The 17,333-nt window shown below is 40.5% G+C and overlaps 1 protein-coding gene and 1 non-coding gene across 2 annotated transcripts in view; both read right to left on the bottom strand.

Moving 5' to 3' along the window:
* Positions 1-7,769: 7,769 nt before the first annotated feature.
* wdr43 (WD repeat domain 43) overlaps positions 7,770-17,333 on the bottom strand; it is a 61,297-nt gene continuing 51,733 nt past the window's right edge. The window contains exons 16-18 of the mRNA XM_043687212.2: positions 16,718-16,787; positions 12,719-12,774; positions 7,770-8,496 (exon numbers count right to left, since the gene is read on the bottom strand). Coding sequence (XP_043543147.2) covers positions 8,374-8,496; positions 12,719-12,774; positions 16,718-16,787 — 249 coding nt within the window. The 3' untranslated portion in view covers positions 7,770-8,373. The remainder of the gene's footprint in view (positions 8,497-12,718; positions 12,775-16,717; positions 16,788-17,333) is intronic.
* On the bottom strand, positions 9,303-9,434 carry LOC122548717 (small nucleolar RNA SNORA31). The gene has a single exon (XR_006311328.1). It is a non-coding gene; the product is annotated as a small nucleolar RNA SNORA31 (small nucleolar RNA).

Raw genomic sequence — 17,333 nt, 5'->3', positions numbered from 1 at the left:
TACTGGAGGAGTGCGGAATGGCAGGGTTTGCAATGATCGTGTGGGAGGAGATGGGTTAAATCAAAAGAAACGATGAGGTAATAAAACAATTTGGCTAATGATAAGCTGAGTTAACAGGAAAGGACAGGTGTAGCAGATAAGTTAGATAATATTGCATAAATAGCTTAAAAAAATTCAAGTTAAAGGTCATGTCTTTAGATAGTGATAACATGCATGAATTGTTAGTACAGATGGAAGTAACTATTGAGACATGTTTGAAAAGTGACCATTGAGACTTCAATTATGAAATATATTGGCATGTTGAAAAGACAGGAATCTATGGAAAGTGGTGGAATCAGAGAACCAGAGTACCTAGCGTGGAAGCAGGCCATTCAGCCCAACAAGTCCACACTGACTCTCCGAACATCATCCCACCTAGCCTCATCCCCTTATTGTATACCTGTAATCTGCATCTCCCATGGCTGACGCACCTAGCCCACACATCCCTGGACGCTATGGGCAATTTAGCATGGTCAATCCACCTAACCTGCACATCTTAGGACTGTGGGAGGAAATCCACACAGAAACAGGGAGAATGTGCAAACTCCACCTAAATAGTCGTCCAAGGCTAGAATCGAACCCAGGGCTCTGGTGCTGTGAGACAGCAGTGCTAACCACTATATTAATTAAGGCCGCTATTAGTGCAGTAGTCTGAGTTTATTAGAATTTGAAAGACCAATATATAGAATCAGTTTGGGTAGAAGTAGGAAAATGGGAGGTAACTTGTTGCAGCAGTTTGTAGGTAATAGATACTCAATAATCATGGGTGACTTAATCTACATGTAGATTAGTAAAACTAGATTGGGAAAGGCAGCCCAGAAAGTATTCATAGAAATGTATTCTGCAGAAAAGTACACTTCAGAACCAAACAGACAGTATTAACAACATTATGGAAAAGAGCCCATGGGAAACAATGATCACATGGCAGAATTTCACATTCATTCATGAAGTTTGGCCATTAGACTAATTTTGTTTTAAAACTAACTGAAAGCAACTATAACAGTATGAAGGCAGAGCTGGCCAAAATGAGTGGGGAAACTAGGTCAAAAGATAGTATGTTCATGGAAAACTTTTAAAGAGACATTTAATGGCACTCAACAAGATTCAACCTTGTGAAAAGAAAGGTGATTTAGAAAGGATGCATCATCTGTGGCCAAAAAAGGAAGGATAATACCAAATAGAAATGAATACGCTACAATTCTGAAAAGGCTGGCAATAAGTCAAACGTTTAGATGCATAAGGACCAGCAAAATGACAAAAAAAATTCAGGGAGAAAGTACAGTCGAGAGAAAGCTCACTAAAAATGTAAAACAGAAAGTAAGAGCTGCTATAAGTATTTAAATACGAAGAGAGTAACTCAAAATGTGTTTGCCTAGAGAGAGGGGGTCTGGGAATTAATCATGGCAATCCAGGAATAGCAGAGGTAAACAGGTATTTTGTACCCATCTTCACTTAGATAACTCTCCAAAGATTCTTGAAAATCAAGAGATGAAAGGGAGGGATGAACTTGAACTTAATCACCATCACGAGGGTTGGGTAAACTATTGATCTAAAGTTTGACTAGCCTCCATGACCAATAGGGATAGATCATTTGAATATAAATAAATGGCTTCTGAGATAGTGGAGGCATTGGTCATTTTCTAAAATCCTCTCGATTCTGAAAGGGCTCCACAGATTTGTAAAATACCTAACTGAACAGCATTAATCAGGAAAGGAAGGAGACAGAAAGTAGAAAACAATAAGCCAATTAGCCTAACGTGTCATAGGGAAACTGATAAGTTGCAACAAAACTGCTGTAAAAATAAGAGTTTATAGTACAAGGAGTAACCATATTCACTTGGATAAAGTAATGATTGATTAGTAAATTGGAAACAGTAGAGATAAATGGTTATTTTTCAGTTTGACAAGATATCCACAAGGATCATCACCGCCGGGACCTCAATTATTTATAATCAATGATTTAGATGTAATGACCAAATATATGGCAGCTCAATTTGTTGATCACACCAAGACAGGGAATAAAGTAAGCGATCAGGAGGACATAAGGTTATGGAGGTAGGTTAAATGAATGTTAAAATCTGGCAGATGAAATATAAAGTGGGAAAATATGACTTGTCCATTTAAATGCATGTGGGAGAGCCGGTGTTGGACTCAGGTGGACAAAGTTAAAAATCTCATCAACCCAACAGGTTTATTTGGAAGTACAAGCGCTGCTCCTTCATCAGGTAGCTAATGGGGCAGGACACTGAATTTATAGCAAAAAATCAAAATGTCATACAACTGATACGATGTATTGAACTAACGTAGATTGCTGTTAAGTCTTGGATCACTTAGGATGGGGATGCAGGTTTCAATTGACTAATATGTAAAATCTTTCAAGTCACAGTCCTGAGATAACTTAAGGTTTTATTTAAAAAAGACGACATCTCAGTTCAGACAATGCATTAAAGGTGTGAAGTTAGTCTGTCTGTATCCCAACCTGAAGTCAGGCTGGTTCTGTTTCCAAAGTAGGAATTTATAAAATCTCACATGGACTGACTGCCTATAGATTGCGTGCTTTTTGAATGAGAGGAGAATGCAGTACATAAAAGTGAAGAAATCTTACTGCTTCTCAACAGCATATTAGAGATCACAACTGGAGCACCTTATACAAGTTTGGTCTCCTTAATTGAAAAACGATTATTTGTATTAGAAGGTAATGAAATATTGGCTGTTACTTCAAGGGGATTGGAGTTTAAGAGTAGGGAAGTCTTACTATACAAGGAACCGGAAAGACCATGAATGGGCTTTTGTCTGAAACGTCAATTTTCCTGCTCCTCGGATGCTGCCTGACCTGCTGTGCTTTTTCCAGCATCACTCTAATCTTGACTCTTATCTCCAGCATCTGCAGTACTTCTGCCCTGCCGACTGGGGAGACTCCATCTGGGGTACTGAAAGCAGTTTTAGTCCCCTTATTTAAGGGGAGATATAATTTCATTGGAGCCAATTCAGAGAATCAAGAGAGTTTGTAAGAATGAGACACGATTCCTCTGAACATAAAGGATTTTTAAGGGGTCAGACAGAGGAATTGAGAGGAGTTTTCCCTCATGGGAGAGTCAAGGTCTACAAGGCATAGTGTCAGGATAAAGGGGTGCCAATTTAAGACTGAGATAAAGAGGAATCCTTCTCTGTGGGTTGAGTGCTTTTGGAACTCGCCAGAGAGAGCTAGAAGACAGAGTTTTACTGCATTTTTAAAGCTGAGATAGATTTTTGATCAGTAGGGGTATCGAGAGCTGCAGGGAAAACATAAGAAAACGATGAGGAGGAACAGCCTACTGAATGGTGGAGCAGGCTCCAGGGGTTGAATGGCCTATTGATGTTCTTTAGTCTAAGTAGTTCAGAAAAGCTTCAATTGACTCATTTGTCAGATGAAAGGTTAATAAAGAGATGGGTTAAAACAGGCAGGGCCATTATTGGTTGGTCTTAATGATTAAGAGTTGACTGATGGGGCAGTAATTGGCCAGGCTAACTTTGTCTTTGACTTTATCCTGCTTTTTGTAGACAGGACATGTATGGGCATATTTTTTTACATTGTAGAGTAGGTATCAGAATTGTAACTGTATCAAAACAGCTTGGTATGGAGCACAGCTAGTTCTGCAGTATTGGTCATAGTCATAGAGATATACAGCATAGAAACAGACCCTTCGGTCCAACTCATCCAAGTCGACCAGATATCCTAAATTAATCTAGTCCCATTTGCTCGTACTTGGCCCATATCCCTCTAAACGCTTCCTATTCAGGTACCCATCCAGATGCCTTTCAAATGTTGTAATTATACCAGCCCCCACCATTCCTCATTCCGTACGTGCACCACCCTTTGCATGAAAATATTGCCCCTTAGGTCCCTTTTGAATCTTTCCCCCCTCACCCTATGCCCTCTAGTTCTGGACTTCCCCAACCCATGGAAAGACCTTGTCTATTTACCCTATCCATGTCCACTGTGACTTTATAAACCTCTTAAGGTCTCCCCTCAGCCTCCAATGCTCCATGGAAAACAACTGCAGCTCTCCATGTAGCTCAAATCCTCCAGCCCTGGCAACATCCTTGTTAAGTCTTTTCTGAACCCTTTCAGAACATTCTTCCTATAGCAGAGACTAGATTTGCACGGAATATTCCAAAAGTGACCTAACCAATGCCCTGAACAGCTGCAACATGATCTTCCAATTCCTGTACTCAATGCTCTGACCAATAAACGAAAGCATACCAAATACCTTCTTCACTATCCTATCTACCTGCAACTCCACTTTCAAGGAGCAATGAACCTGTACTCCAAGGTCTCTTTGTTCAGCAACACTCCCTAGGACCGTACCATTAAGTGTACATGTCCTGCCTGATTTGCCTTTCCAAAATGCAGCACCTCACATTTATCTAAACTTCACCTGCCACTCCTTGTGACATTGGCTCATCTGATCCAGATCCCGTTATACTAAGATGTAACCTTTGCTGCCCACTACACCTCCAATTTTGGTCTCAGCTGCAAACTTACTAAATTTGGGCGGCACAGTGGTTAGCACTGCTGCCTCACAGCGCCTGAGATCCGGGTTCAATTCCCGCCTCAGGGGACTGACTGTGTGGAGTTTGCACATTCTCCCCGTGTCTGCGTGGGTTTCCTCCGGGTGCTCCGGTTTCCTCCCACAGTCCAAAAGATGTGCAGGTCAGGTGAATTGGCCATGCTAAATTGCCCGTAGTGTTAGGTAAGGGGTAAATGTAGGCGTATGGGTGGGTTGTGCTTCGGCGGGTCGGTGTGGACTTGTTGGGCCAAAGGGCCTGTTTCCACACTGTAATGTAATCTAAACCTATGTGCACATCCAAATCATTTACATAAATGACAAAAAGCAGTCAACCCAGCCCTGGTCCTTGTGGCACACCACTGGTCACAGGCCTTGTCTGAAAAACAACCCTCAACTATCAACCTGTCTCCTATCTTTGAGCCAGTTCTGTATCCAAATGGCTACTTCTTCCTGTATTCCATGTTATCTAACCTTACTAACCAGTCTACGAAGAACCTTGTTGAATGCTTTTATTGAAGTCCACGTCGCTCACGTCCACCACTATGCCCTCATCAATCATCCTTGTTACTTCAAAACCTCAATCAAGTTAGCGAGACGCGATTTCCCATACACAAAGCCATGTTGACTATCCCTAATCAGCCCTTGTCTTTCCAAATACACGCACATCCTGTCTCTCTGGATTCCCTCTGACAACCTGCCCACCACCGATGTCAGGCTCACTGGGCTATAGTTCGCTGGTTCTACCTTGCCACTTTTCTTAAATAGTGGCCCCACGTTAGCCAACCTCCAGCACTTCAACTGTGACTACCGATGACACAAATATCTCAGCAAGAGGCCCAGCAGTCACTTCTCTAGCTTCCCAGGGTACACCTGATCAGGTCCTGGGCATTTATCTACCTTTACCAGTTTCAAGACATCCAGCATTTCCTCCTCTGTAATATGGACATTTTTCAAGATGTCACCATCTATTTCCCTACATTCTATTACTTCTATGTCCTTTTCCACTGTAAATACTGATGCAAAATACTCGTTTAGTATCGCTCCCATTTTCTGTGGCTCCACACAAAGGCCCTTTGAGGTGCCCTATTCTCTCCCTAGTTACCCTTTAGTCTTTAATGTATTTATAAAATCCTTAACCCGATTTGCCAAAGCTATCTTATGTCCCCTTTTTGTCCTCCTGGTTTCCCTCTTAAGTATACTCGCATTGCCTTTATACTGTAAGGATTCACTTAATCTCTGCTGAGTACACCTGACATATGCTTCTGTCTTTTTCTTAACCAAAAGCTCAATTTCTCATCATCCAGCATTCCCTATATCTGCACATTTAACAGTTAGCCATCATATAACTGGTACATTCTCCAATGGTAACTGATTTTGATCTTGGATTGGAAAACAAGCCTAATAACCCACTCAACCCTCTCCACTGCCCGTGGATTCATAATATCACATGATGCTGCATGATCCTATTAAAATGCTCTATCCACTGCTGTCTAAGCACAAGTCATAATTTCTCTCGCACTGAAATGAAAGAATTACCTCCTAATTATCAAGCTGGAGAGGGTTCAGAAGAGATTTACCAGATGCTGCAGTGTATGGAAGGTTTGAGTTATAAAGGAGGGCTGGATGGGCTGGAACGTTTTCCACTGGAACATAGGTGGTTGAGAGGCGATCTGACTGATGTTTATAAAATAAGAGGCATAGATAGAGTTAATGGTAGTTGTCTTTTCCCTAGGATGGGGGATTTCAAGACTGGATGCACATTTTAAGGTGAGAGGAGAGAGAGATTTAAAAAAGACATGAGACAATTTTTTTTTACATAAGGGTGGTTCGCGAGTGAAATGAGCTTCCTGAGAAAGTGGAGGATATGGGTACAATTGTAATGTTTGAAAGACATTTGGATAGATATAATAGGAAAGGTTTGGAGGGCCAGGAGCAGGCAGGTGAGACTAAATTAGTTTGGGATTATGTTCACGATTGGCTGATTAGACAAAAGTGTCTGTTTCCATTATGTAGGACTTTCTAAATATAATATCCACAATAATGGATAACTCAGCTCCATATGCACCAATGTAGAACATTGCATACAATATACAATCAATAATTACATTTCATTATGTGCTTATATTTTTGCTTGTACGCATCCCTGTTTTGAAAATGCAAACAGGAATAAAGGACATGAAAACACAATTCTAAAATCTATAATCCTCTCTGCAATCAAATCATATTAACACTTTAACAGCACTTAAATGTGCCATATTCACATCATTGTCAAGGTCAGCACATAGTGAGGACTAATTGAAGACCTACCTTCTAACCAGCAGTCCAACGTCGTATGTACCTCTGTCCAGGGTCATTAGAACAACACTGAATAGGTTCTATTTTATTCAAGCTCTGTGGCAACAATCACCATGGTAATAAATCATCTCTTGCTGTTCACTAATCAGAAAGCAAATTATCATGAAAAAGAGTTCAACAGCTGAACTCCCATTATCCAAACCTTCATGGGGGACTGCAGGAGTGTGAAAGAAAGTTTGCACGGTCGGCAAAATAATTCATCATGTTCATTTACAACATCAGCATCAACAGGGAAAACAAGCATGGGAATTTTAACTAGACAGTTGTGTGGAAAAACCACACAAATTTGGCTCCCTAATGGCTTGACTGCTTTTATACACAAGATGGTTCGATTTTAAATTGGGCCCAACAATCAGTATCATTGCTTCTCACAGCTCCCCAGCAAACAGGAGTGGTTCTCCAAAAATCCTAGAAATCCATAGCTGAAACCCCCATACTTAAAGATTAAAAAATTTGGAAATTAAGCATCTGAACTGGAAAGGATCAGTCTGATGAACCAAAAGGAGGGAGCTGAAATGCAGAACTAGACACAAAATGGAGGGAGAATTTGACAGACTGCCCAAATTTTCTGGGCTCATTTAAGTGAAATAAATTGAAAGAATATAAAGTAGTGTAACATGTAATTAAAAATAGCACCGATAAAACTAGCCAGGTTTCCCAATATCCCAAGACAGATCACCAACCAGGGTAAAAACTCAAACTATGTTTTAATGAGGGGTGACTCTGGGGGATTAAAGGGTAAAGGTACAATATAATGAATGCTTTTTCCAAAACTCTCTTTTTAACTGAATACGGTCAATCACCTTAAAGATTATGAACACAATATTGTAAAGGAGAATCCGATTTATTCGCTTTACAAAGGAGAACACAGCATTAATTGCTGAAACCACTGATTTATAGACAAATATACATAATTCTGTCATCTCGTCAATGACTACACACTGCAACATACTAACCTGAAAACATAGGAACTAGCTGGTCAATTGCCAAAACCGAAATATCTGGGAAAATTCCCATGGTGATGCACATTTCAAATCCATACTATACCCAGATCAGGTTAAAATGCAACGGGAGTAGCCATGAATTAGCTGAGTATCTGTCCACCTTCCAAGTGATCACAAGTTACTACCACATTTCTGTTTGTGGTAAATCACTCCATGTATAAATGTGGTCCAAAAACGACCTGCACTAGAAACATGGTTGCAGAAATATATTTTTGTCAACTGTGCACTATCAATATTGTCAAATATTTCTTGGAATTCAAAGTGCACAAACAGTTCTTAACACACTGGCAGTCTGTCATTTGCTTTCCAAACTAAAAAATAAAGGAAGCTTCTGAGTGGCAAAATAAATTCAGATGCCCAGGTCAAATTCATTGGCCCAAATATGCTGAGAATGCAGTCAATATTCTTGTTTTTGTAAAATGGTTTCACTCCTCTTCACTTTCATTTCCTGTATGCATGTCCTCTCCAGAGTCTTCACTGAGTTGTTTGTCAATATGCATTTTTGGGTCATCCATTCTTTCCTCTTCCTCTTCATCCTCCCAATTCTCCTAATTTAAAAATATTGGATATGCATTACAATAATGACACAATTTCAAGTTTTTTGTTTGTAAGCATGCATGGTGGTGATACAAGGAACTGAGCAAATTTTCTTGCAATTATCTTTCATGCAACAAAATTCAACTGTACTTATGGAAACAAAAATGCAGTCTTAAAATAAGTTCTAGCCTATTTGATGTTAAGGCCTTTGCACACTTACACTGAGTTTCAGCTCAAACCTAGACTTGAGGCATTACATTTTGCCACACCTCTATTTTCAAGGCACCATGAAGTTGCAGGCTGGAAATGTTAACATACTTAAACAGGTTGGCTTTTGGTGCTCAGATGATCAGGATCGCAACCATCATCAGATTACACAGTGCAAACTCTAAGCAATGCTGCAGAGATAGCATGCAAGACCTGAATGCTCTTGATTCCAGGATTTCTTTCCACGTTTGATAAATAAACCATTATATCATTGCCCAGAGTCCCAAAAATAACCATTTCACAAATTGATGGAGAATGTGCTCACATGGGAACCTACTTAAGCAATTTTGCAACTAAAACAGAAATTGTTGAAAAAGCTCAGGTCGAGCAGCATCTGTGGCTGGATAACAGAGTTAACGTTTTGGGTCCAGTGACCCTTCCTCAGAAGCAATTTTGCACATTGCTCACAAGACAATGTACTGATTTTCTCCCAATCAATGATTTTGAGACATGGGTAACAATACCAAAGGAAAACTACTTCACTTGATAAGCAACGTCAGACTGCTACACACACCTACGATGTTTAATCTGTATCGTTCAACTCCAAGTTATATGTATTCCTCTATTCAATCTGAATTGCTATGAGATCAAACAGAAAGCGCGAGGAAATTAATCTTGCATCGAACTGTTAAAAAACCTGGAAAGCCACAGTAATCTGCTTCAGGTCTGTCAATAGATGCAACCATCTCATCTTAATCGATCAGTAGCCTTTTATAGAAAATTCAAAGGTCTCCCATCTCAAAGAATAATTTGGTCAGACTCGAAATCTAAGGAATGTAAAGTGCCTTCTCATGCCTATACTCATTCGATCTTTGTACTTGCAAAAATAAACAATTTGTGTACTTGGCCACTCAAGGAAGATGAGCAAAAAGCACTAATGCTGACCTACCCAAATTCTAGTAGGGAGACAGACAGGATCAGCCAGAAACAAATGTTGAGGTAAACTTGATTTAAGTTTTTGACAGTTTAGAACTTGAGTATGTTGACAATGACCACACTTGGTGGAAGTTTTAGATTTTATAAGTTCAAGGGGAAATTCACTAACACTGCATAAGAGGAGCCAATTCGTTAGTGTCTGGACTTTGATTGGTGGAGGAATTGAGAGAGAGAGAGAATATACCCACTAATGCTGAACGACAGTTAACAGCCAGTCTTCGCTTATGCTTTAAATCCGATTGGTCAGTGCAATGCCAAGGAATAAACCAGAAAACAGCTGTCACTTTTGTTGTTGAAACAGGCACAGCATTTATCCTTTCCGTCCGCAAGGTCTTGTGTACTAATGTATGTAGCTTCCAGTGTGTTCAAAAGTATCATACTGTGAACATGAATGGCAATCCTAAATTGGTGGTCAGAATAATTTCTTACACATGTAAGATTATCTAACAAATGTGTGATCTGGTTGGATATGGATGTTGCAAACAGTCAAAGGGATACGCTGTTTGATACGATCTGCCAGTCTTTTGGCTTGATGTACAGTTTACACATCTGGTATTATTGGCACTGAAATTTAGACCAGTCCATTCATTTGAGAGATAAGCAGATCATCTCTGGCTTGAAGTCAATATTCTGCTCGTAATGCTCAAACTTTTGCAATACTTAACTCTTCCTATTCATTAATTCTAGTTGAGAAATCAGCTAGGGATTCTTTAGTACTGTCAATAACAAAGCTACATTTACTGGCCAGTACATTTTGGAATTCCCACAGGGTTTCGTGCTACAGGATTGGCTTTATCAGCAACCTAGTAAGTATTGCCCAATCCATTCCTTTGTTGTACAAATGTGCTGCTGAAATAGAGCATATCAAAAGGATCCTGGGAAATAACGGCCACCCTGATAACATTATTTCTCACTGTATATTGCACACTCATGGACGGTCTTAAAGGCAGTCATGCTTGGTTCTGAACATTGCCGTCTATCTCGGATTACCCAGAGAAAGATAATGTACCTCAAGTTTGTGCAACAGATGAACCTAACTCTTTCACTCTGCAGTAGCAGCACAAATGGCACTTATCACTAACAGTTTTGACTTGATGGTAGCATCCTATGTTCTCCCTAAAAGACAAATGAGTAACAGTTTATGAATTTCAGTGCTGCTATGATACAGAGGTTGTAGGCCATAGGTCCAAAAAGCTGGTGGATCATAACCAACAGCACGTCCCTTTGGCAGTTGTAATAGGCAGAGTACTGACTGCATCCAATCGGCCTGTGCTTGCAAAACTTTCAGTATCCAACATTAGACGGAATTTGCATCAATTTACCATGTGATGCCTTTATCAGAGCTAATCTCTAACCAATCAGCACATTCCTCTCATGTAACAAATGTTTCTTTTCCCCTTGAATTGATATTCTTGCAAACGTTCTGATGGGTACAAGATGGAAAGCTTCAACAATAAGACTTTTATTTAGCAACACTTATGTTAACATAGCTCTCCCTCCAAATAAAGCAGATCAAAAGGAAATCTGACGTGGCAGAAAATCATGGTCCTGCATTTCAGTTTTGTGGGTTGTAAAATAGTATATATTTCAGCACACTAAGCAAACTAAGGAATTATACACTCCAATGGCACGATATGAAATAAAACCACCGCATAGGGTCAATCACGTTATTAATGTATATACTGCAAATGCACAAGTAATTGGAATTACATTGGAATATTTCCCAAGGCTACTGAACGAACATAGAAACTGTCAGAATTCACACTGGCACAGCATAATGTGTTCTGAGCTTGGAAGTGAAAAGTGAAATGGAAAGTCTTTTTTTGTCACCGTCAGCAACATCATAACCAAGTCCATTATATTCACGTTTGACTTTGCTACAAGAAATCCCCCCAGCCCCGTTACTGGTATTTTGTCAATGGGTATATTTTACTTGATATGGTATTAATTGAATGTATGATTAAAGTGGAAAATGATTCATCATCAATACAAAGCACAGTCATCTATGCAAGGACACAAACTTATTTCAAAGGAGGAAATAAAAGAAACTTTCATCCCAATTCCACTTCAGAATTTGTACTAGTTTAGCAATTGCAATGGAAGGGATCTAAATACAATTATGAAATATTAGAGGCTTGCAGTGCCAATAGGATCTCAAAGATTGTAATATAATAAAATGCTTTCGTAACAAGGGTCTACACATCTCACCCTATTACTGAAAAGACACGAGATATATACAGAGGAACCTCGATTATCTGAATACCAATTATCCGAAAATCGGATTATCCGAAGGAGATCTCGAGGTCCTGATAGAAACATTACATCAAAGAAGTGTTTACAACAGTGAACGCGTCTTTTGTTTACAGTGATTAAACAGGCACCGCCTCCAAATGACTAACATCCTGCCCCCTCTCTCTCTTCCCACACTTCCCCTGGAGTTCTATGGAGGAGTGCACGCAGACTGTAAAAACTCCAAGCCCCAGAGGAAAGATATTTAATTAATTAACCGAATAATCGATTATCCGAACGTAATAGTGCCTGCCCATCACATTTGGATATGCAAGGTTAGTGCGGGCGTGGGTGTGTGAAAGAGAGCTAGATAGATAGATAGTATATCAGCGAAATCGCAGCAAGGAATAAATGAAACCAGTTATCTCCTTAGACTTGCCAGAACAGATACCAAAGGAAAGGTAAAAGTCAAAGTGGCAAGAAATTAAGATTATTCCAAACAGACAGAACAAACCACTGTTTCTTTTCAAGTTAAACTGACGTATAACAGGACTTCCCAAAGCAGGGAGCCCAAGTTGACTCACGAACAGAATTTTGGATTGTAACCTCTGAAGCAGCAACAGCTGCCATGGAGCTCAGACAGTATTCTAACCGCAGGACTTGTGTGCTTAGTTCTCACTGAGGGGATACAACAATTTCCAAACTTCAAAATAAAGTCACAGTGGGAATAGTCTTGACAACCACATATCTGTGACAATAAAAGGACACTTCTGCCAATGGAGGATGGTTTTCTACACTTACATCAGATTCATGATCTGCCATTAGGTCATCTTCAGAGTTTTCTTCTTCTGATGATTCTGGAACAACAGAAACAAAATAACCTCAGCTAATATCAACAATCTACAATAAAACCCACATTTTTGCAGACTCTTTTGATGAACCAGAAGGACAAAGCAGTGAGTTCCAATTGGGAAGTCACAGGAAATGAAGGGGTTGTTGGAACAGATTTAATAATATACATTGTACAGTTTTGTCTGAATTAGAATTAGAATAGAATTCCAACAGTGTGGAAACAGGCCCTTCGGCCCAACAAGTCCACACCGCCCCACCGAAGATTATCCCACCCAGTGGAATTACATTTCCCTTGACTAATGCACCTAACCTACACATTCCTAAACACTATGGGTAATTTAGCTTGGCCTATTCACCTAACTGGCATATGTTTGGACTGTAGGAGGAAACCCACGCAGACACGAGGAGAACATGTAAATTCCACATAGACAGTCACCCGAGGCTGGAATCGAACCCAGGTCCCTGGCGTTGAAGCAGCAGTGCTAACCAGTGAGCCACTATCTGCTGTATGTCTTTTCTATCGAACAAATATACTGGCAAGGAGATTTGCTAAAGCTGCTTGGGAGGATTTAAACTAGTAAAGTAGGGGATTGGGACCCAGGGAAATAGTGAGGAAAGAGATCAATCTGAGACTGGTACCATTGGGAAAGGGAGCAAGTCAAACATTCAGGGTAGGAAGGAACAAAGCAGAGAACAAGATAGGACTGATAAACTGCATTTCCGTCAATGCAAGAGGCCTAACAGGGAAGACAGGTGAAATTGGGGCATGATTAGGAACATAGGACTGGGATAACATAGCAATTACAGAAACGTAGATCAGGGATGGACAGGACTGGTGGCTTAATGTTCCATGATACAAATGCTATAGGAAGGATAGAAAAGAGGCCAAGAAAGGAGGGGGAGTGGCGTTTTTGTTAAGGCATAGCATTACAGTTGTGCTGAGAGGGGATATTCCCGGAAATACATCCAGGGAAGTTATTTGAGTGGAACTGAGACATAGGAAAGGGATGATCTCCTTATTGGGATTGTATTATAGGCACCCTAATAGTCAGAGGAAAATTGAGAAACAAATTTGTAAGGAGATTTCAGTCACCTGTAAGAATAATAGGGTGGTTATGGTAGGGGATTTTAACTTTCCAAACATTAACTGGGACTGCCACAGTATTAAGGGTTTAGATGGAGATCATTTTGTTAAGGGCGTACAAGAAAATTTTCTGATTAAGTAAGTGGACGCTCCTACTAGACAAGGTGCAAAACTTGACCTACTCATTAGTTTTAAAGTAGTGATGGAAAAGGATAGACCAGATCTAAAAGTTTAAGTTCTAAATTGCAGGAAGGCCAATTTTGATGGTATTAAACAAGAACTTTCAAAAGCTGATTGGTTGCAGATGTTCGCAGTTAAAGGGATGGCTGGAGATTGGGAAACCTTCAGAAATGAAATAATGTGAGTGCAGAGACAGTATATCCCTGTTAGGGTGAAAGGAAAGGCTGGTAGATATGCGGAATGCTGGATGACTAGAGAAATTGAGGGTTTGGTTAAGAAAAAGAAGGAAGCATATGTAAGGTATAGACAGGATAGATCGATTGAATCCTTAGAAGAGGATTCTAAAGATTCTAAAGGCAGTAGGAGTATACATAAGAGGGAAATCAGGAGGACAAAAAGTGGACATGAGATAGCTTTGGCGAGTAGAGTTAAGGAGAATCAAAAGGGTTTTTAGACATAAAGGACAAAAGGGCAACTTAGAGAGAGAACAGGGCCCCTCAATGATCAGCAAGGCAGCCTGTGTGTGGAGCTGCAGGAGATACTAAATAAGTATTTTCCATTAGTATTTACTGTGGAGAAGGATATGGAACATATTGAATGTGGGGAAATAGATCTTGAAAAATGTCCATATTACAGAGGAGGTTGTGCTGGATGTCTTGAAACGCTTAAAAGTGGATGAATCCCCAGGACCTGATCAGGTGTACCCTTGAACTCTGTGGGAAGCTAGGGAAGTGTTTGCTGGGCCTTTTGCCGAGATATTTGTATCATCGATAGTCACAGGTGAGGTGCCAGAAGATTGGAGTTTGGGTGACGTGGTGCCACTATTTAAGAAAGGTAGTAAGGACAAGCCAGGGAACTATAGATCGGTGAGCCTGACGTCAGTGATGGGCAAGTTGTTGGAAGGATCCTGAGGGACAGGATTTACAAGTATTTGGAAAGACAAGGACTGATTAGGAATAGCTAGCATGGCTTTGTGCGTGGGTGTTGTGTCTCATGAACTTGATTGAGTTTGCTGAAATAGTAACAAAGAGGATTGATGAGGGTAGAGCAGTGGACTTGATCTATATGGACGGCAGTAAGGCATTCGGCAAGGGTCCTCACAGGAAACCGGTTAGCAAGGTTGGATCTCATGGAATACGGCAAGATCTAGCCATTTGAATACAGAACTGGAGCAAAGGTAGAAGACAGAAGGTAGTGGTGGGGAATTGCTTTTCAGACTGAAGGCCTGTTACCAGTGGAGTGCCTCAAGGATTGGTGCTGAGTCCACTACTTTTCAACATTTATGTAAATGATTTGGATGTAAATTGGAGGAGTAGGGGACAGCAAAGGAGGTTACCTCAGATTATAATGGGAATCTTGGATCAGATGGGCCAATGGGTTGAGGAGTGGCAGATGAAGTTTAATTTAGATAAATTGAGGTGTTGCATTTTGGAAAAGCAAATCAGACAGGACTTAAACACTTAATGGTAAGGTCCTAGGGAGTGTTGCTGAACAAAGAGACCTTGGAGTGCAGGTTCATAGCTCCTTGAAAGTGGAGTCACAGTTAGACAGGATAGTGAAGGCAGCGTTGGTATGCTTTCTTTTATTGGTCAGAGTGTTGAGTACAGGAGTTGGGAGGTCATGTTGCGGCTGTACAGGACATTGGTTAGGCCACTATTGGAATTTTGCGTGCAACTCTGGTCTCCTTCCTATCGGAAAGATGTTGTGAAACTTGAAAGGGTTCAAAAAAGATTTACAAGGATGTTGCCAGGGTTGGAGGATTTGAGCTATAGGGAGAGGCTGAATAGGCTGGGGCTGTTTTCCCTGGAGCATCATAAGCAGAGGTTTATAAAAATCATGAGGGGCGTGGATAGGATAAATAGACAAAATCTTTTCCCAGGGATGGGGGAGTCCAGAACTAGAGGGCATAGGTTTAAGGTGAGAAGGGAAAGATATAAAAGGGACCTAAGGGCAACTGTTTCTCACAGAGGGTGGTGTGTGTGTACGGAATGACCTGCCAGAGGAAGTAATAGAGGCTGGTATAATTGCAGCATTTAAAAGGCATCTGTATGGGTATATGAATAGGAAGGGTTGAGGGGTATATGGACCAAGTGCTGGCAAACGGGACCTGATTAGACTAGGATATCTCTTCGGTATGGACAAGTTGGACCAAAGGGTCTGTTTCCGTGCTGTACTTCTCTATTACTCTGAGCCATTACATAAGGAGCAGACAAAGTGCAAATAAAGTGGATTTTGCATCTCTGAATAAAACCAAAAAAGTTACAGTATTAAACTTTAGGTCTGCAATAGATTCATATTCACATCTGTAACTTTGTAACGCCCTCACAAAATAAGCTCCTGTTTCTGGAATCCGCATCCTCCCTTTTAATTCATCGGGGGGAAGCCATGCATTCTATCATCTAGGCCTCAAATGTAGATTCTTTCCGGCCATCTCGATGCATTTTTGCATCCCATCAATTCTTTGAGATGCCCCATAAAACTCAAGCTAATGACCACTTCTCCTCCTATTATCCACTTTGGATCAGTATTCATCTATTTGATGACACTGCTGCATTATCTCAAGATGATACTGAAACATGAAAACTGGCAGACAAGTTTAATCCTACACTGCTTTGCAGCATGCTTCCTCCTTCGAAGATAAACATCGGAGATGTCTTCAGATGATATTTGTGATTATCTCTTACCTTCCTCATAAACCAGCTTTGCAGTTTGGTTCACGCTGCTTATGTCTTGTGCTTTTTCTGATCCTGCAACCTGAGGAATGTCAAATCAGCATCAACACCAACTGAATTGCACAAGTACACTCATAACAAACAGCAACATCAGCAATTGCAATGAAATGTCATGTTGATAGAAAAACATGAAGAATGAAGAACAAGACTAGATACAATTCAGGCATCCTAATTAGGTAACAATGAATCAGAGAAGCAATGCAATGATAGGAATAGTTCCGTATGCATTTGGCTCTTGTTTGGGTAGTATGTTATACCAATATAAGAGCAACACAGATCTTCCCATGTCAGTTGCTAGAGACACTCTAACTACAACTACTGAGGTGCTACATGGAACATCTGAAAACCCAAGCCTGCACCTCAAAAGTGGCATTTGTTCAAATAAACGAAACAGTTGGGATTTGTGCAAGTGACTTACATAATCAAAATATTAGATTACTTACAGTGTGGAAACAGGTCCTTTGGCCGAACAAGTCCACACCGACCCTCCGAAGAGCAACCCACCCAGACCCATTCCCCAACATTTACCCCTTCACCTACGGGCAGCCTAGCATAGCCAATTCACCTA

This window comes from Chiloscyllium plagiosum, unplaced genomic scaffold (genome assembly GCF_037043375.1).
Source record: "Chiloscyllium plagiosum isolate Xiang-an unplaced genomic scaffold, Cpla_swu_hap1 HiC_scaffold_3, whole genome shotgun sequence".
NCBI lineage: Eukaryota > Metazoa > Chordata > Chondrichthyes > Orectolobiformes > Hemiscylliidae > Chiloscyllium > Chiloscyllium plagiosum.
The sequence above is the reverse complement of the archived record's forward strand: the minus strand, read 5'-3'. Positions and strand labels throughout refer to the sequence as shown.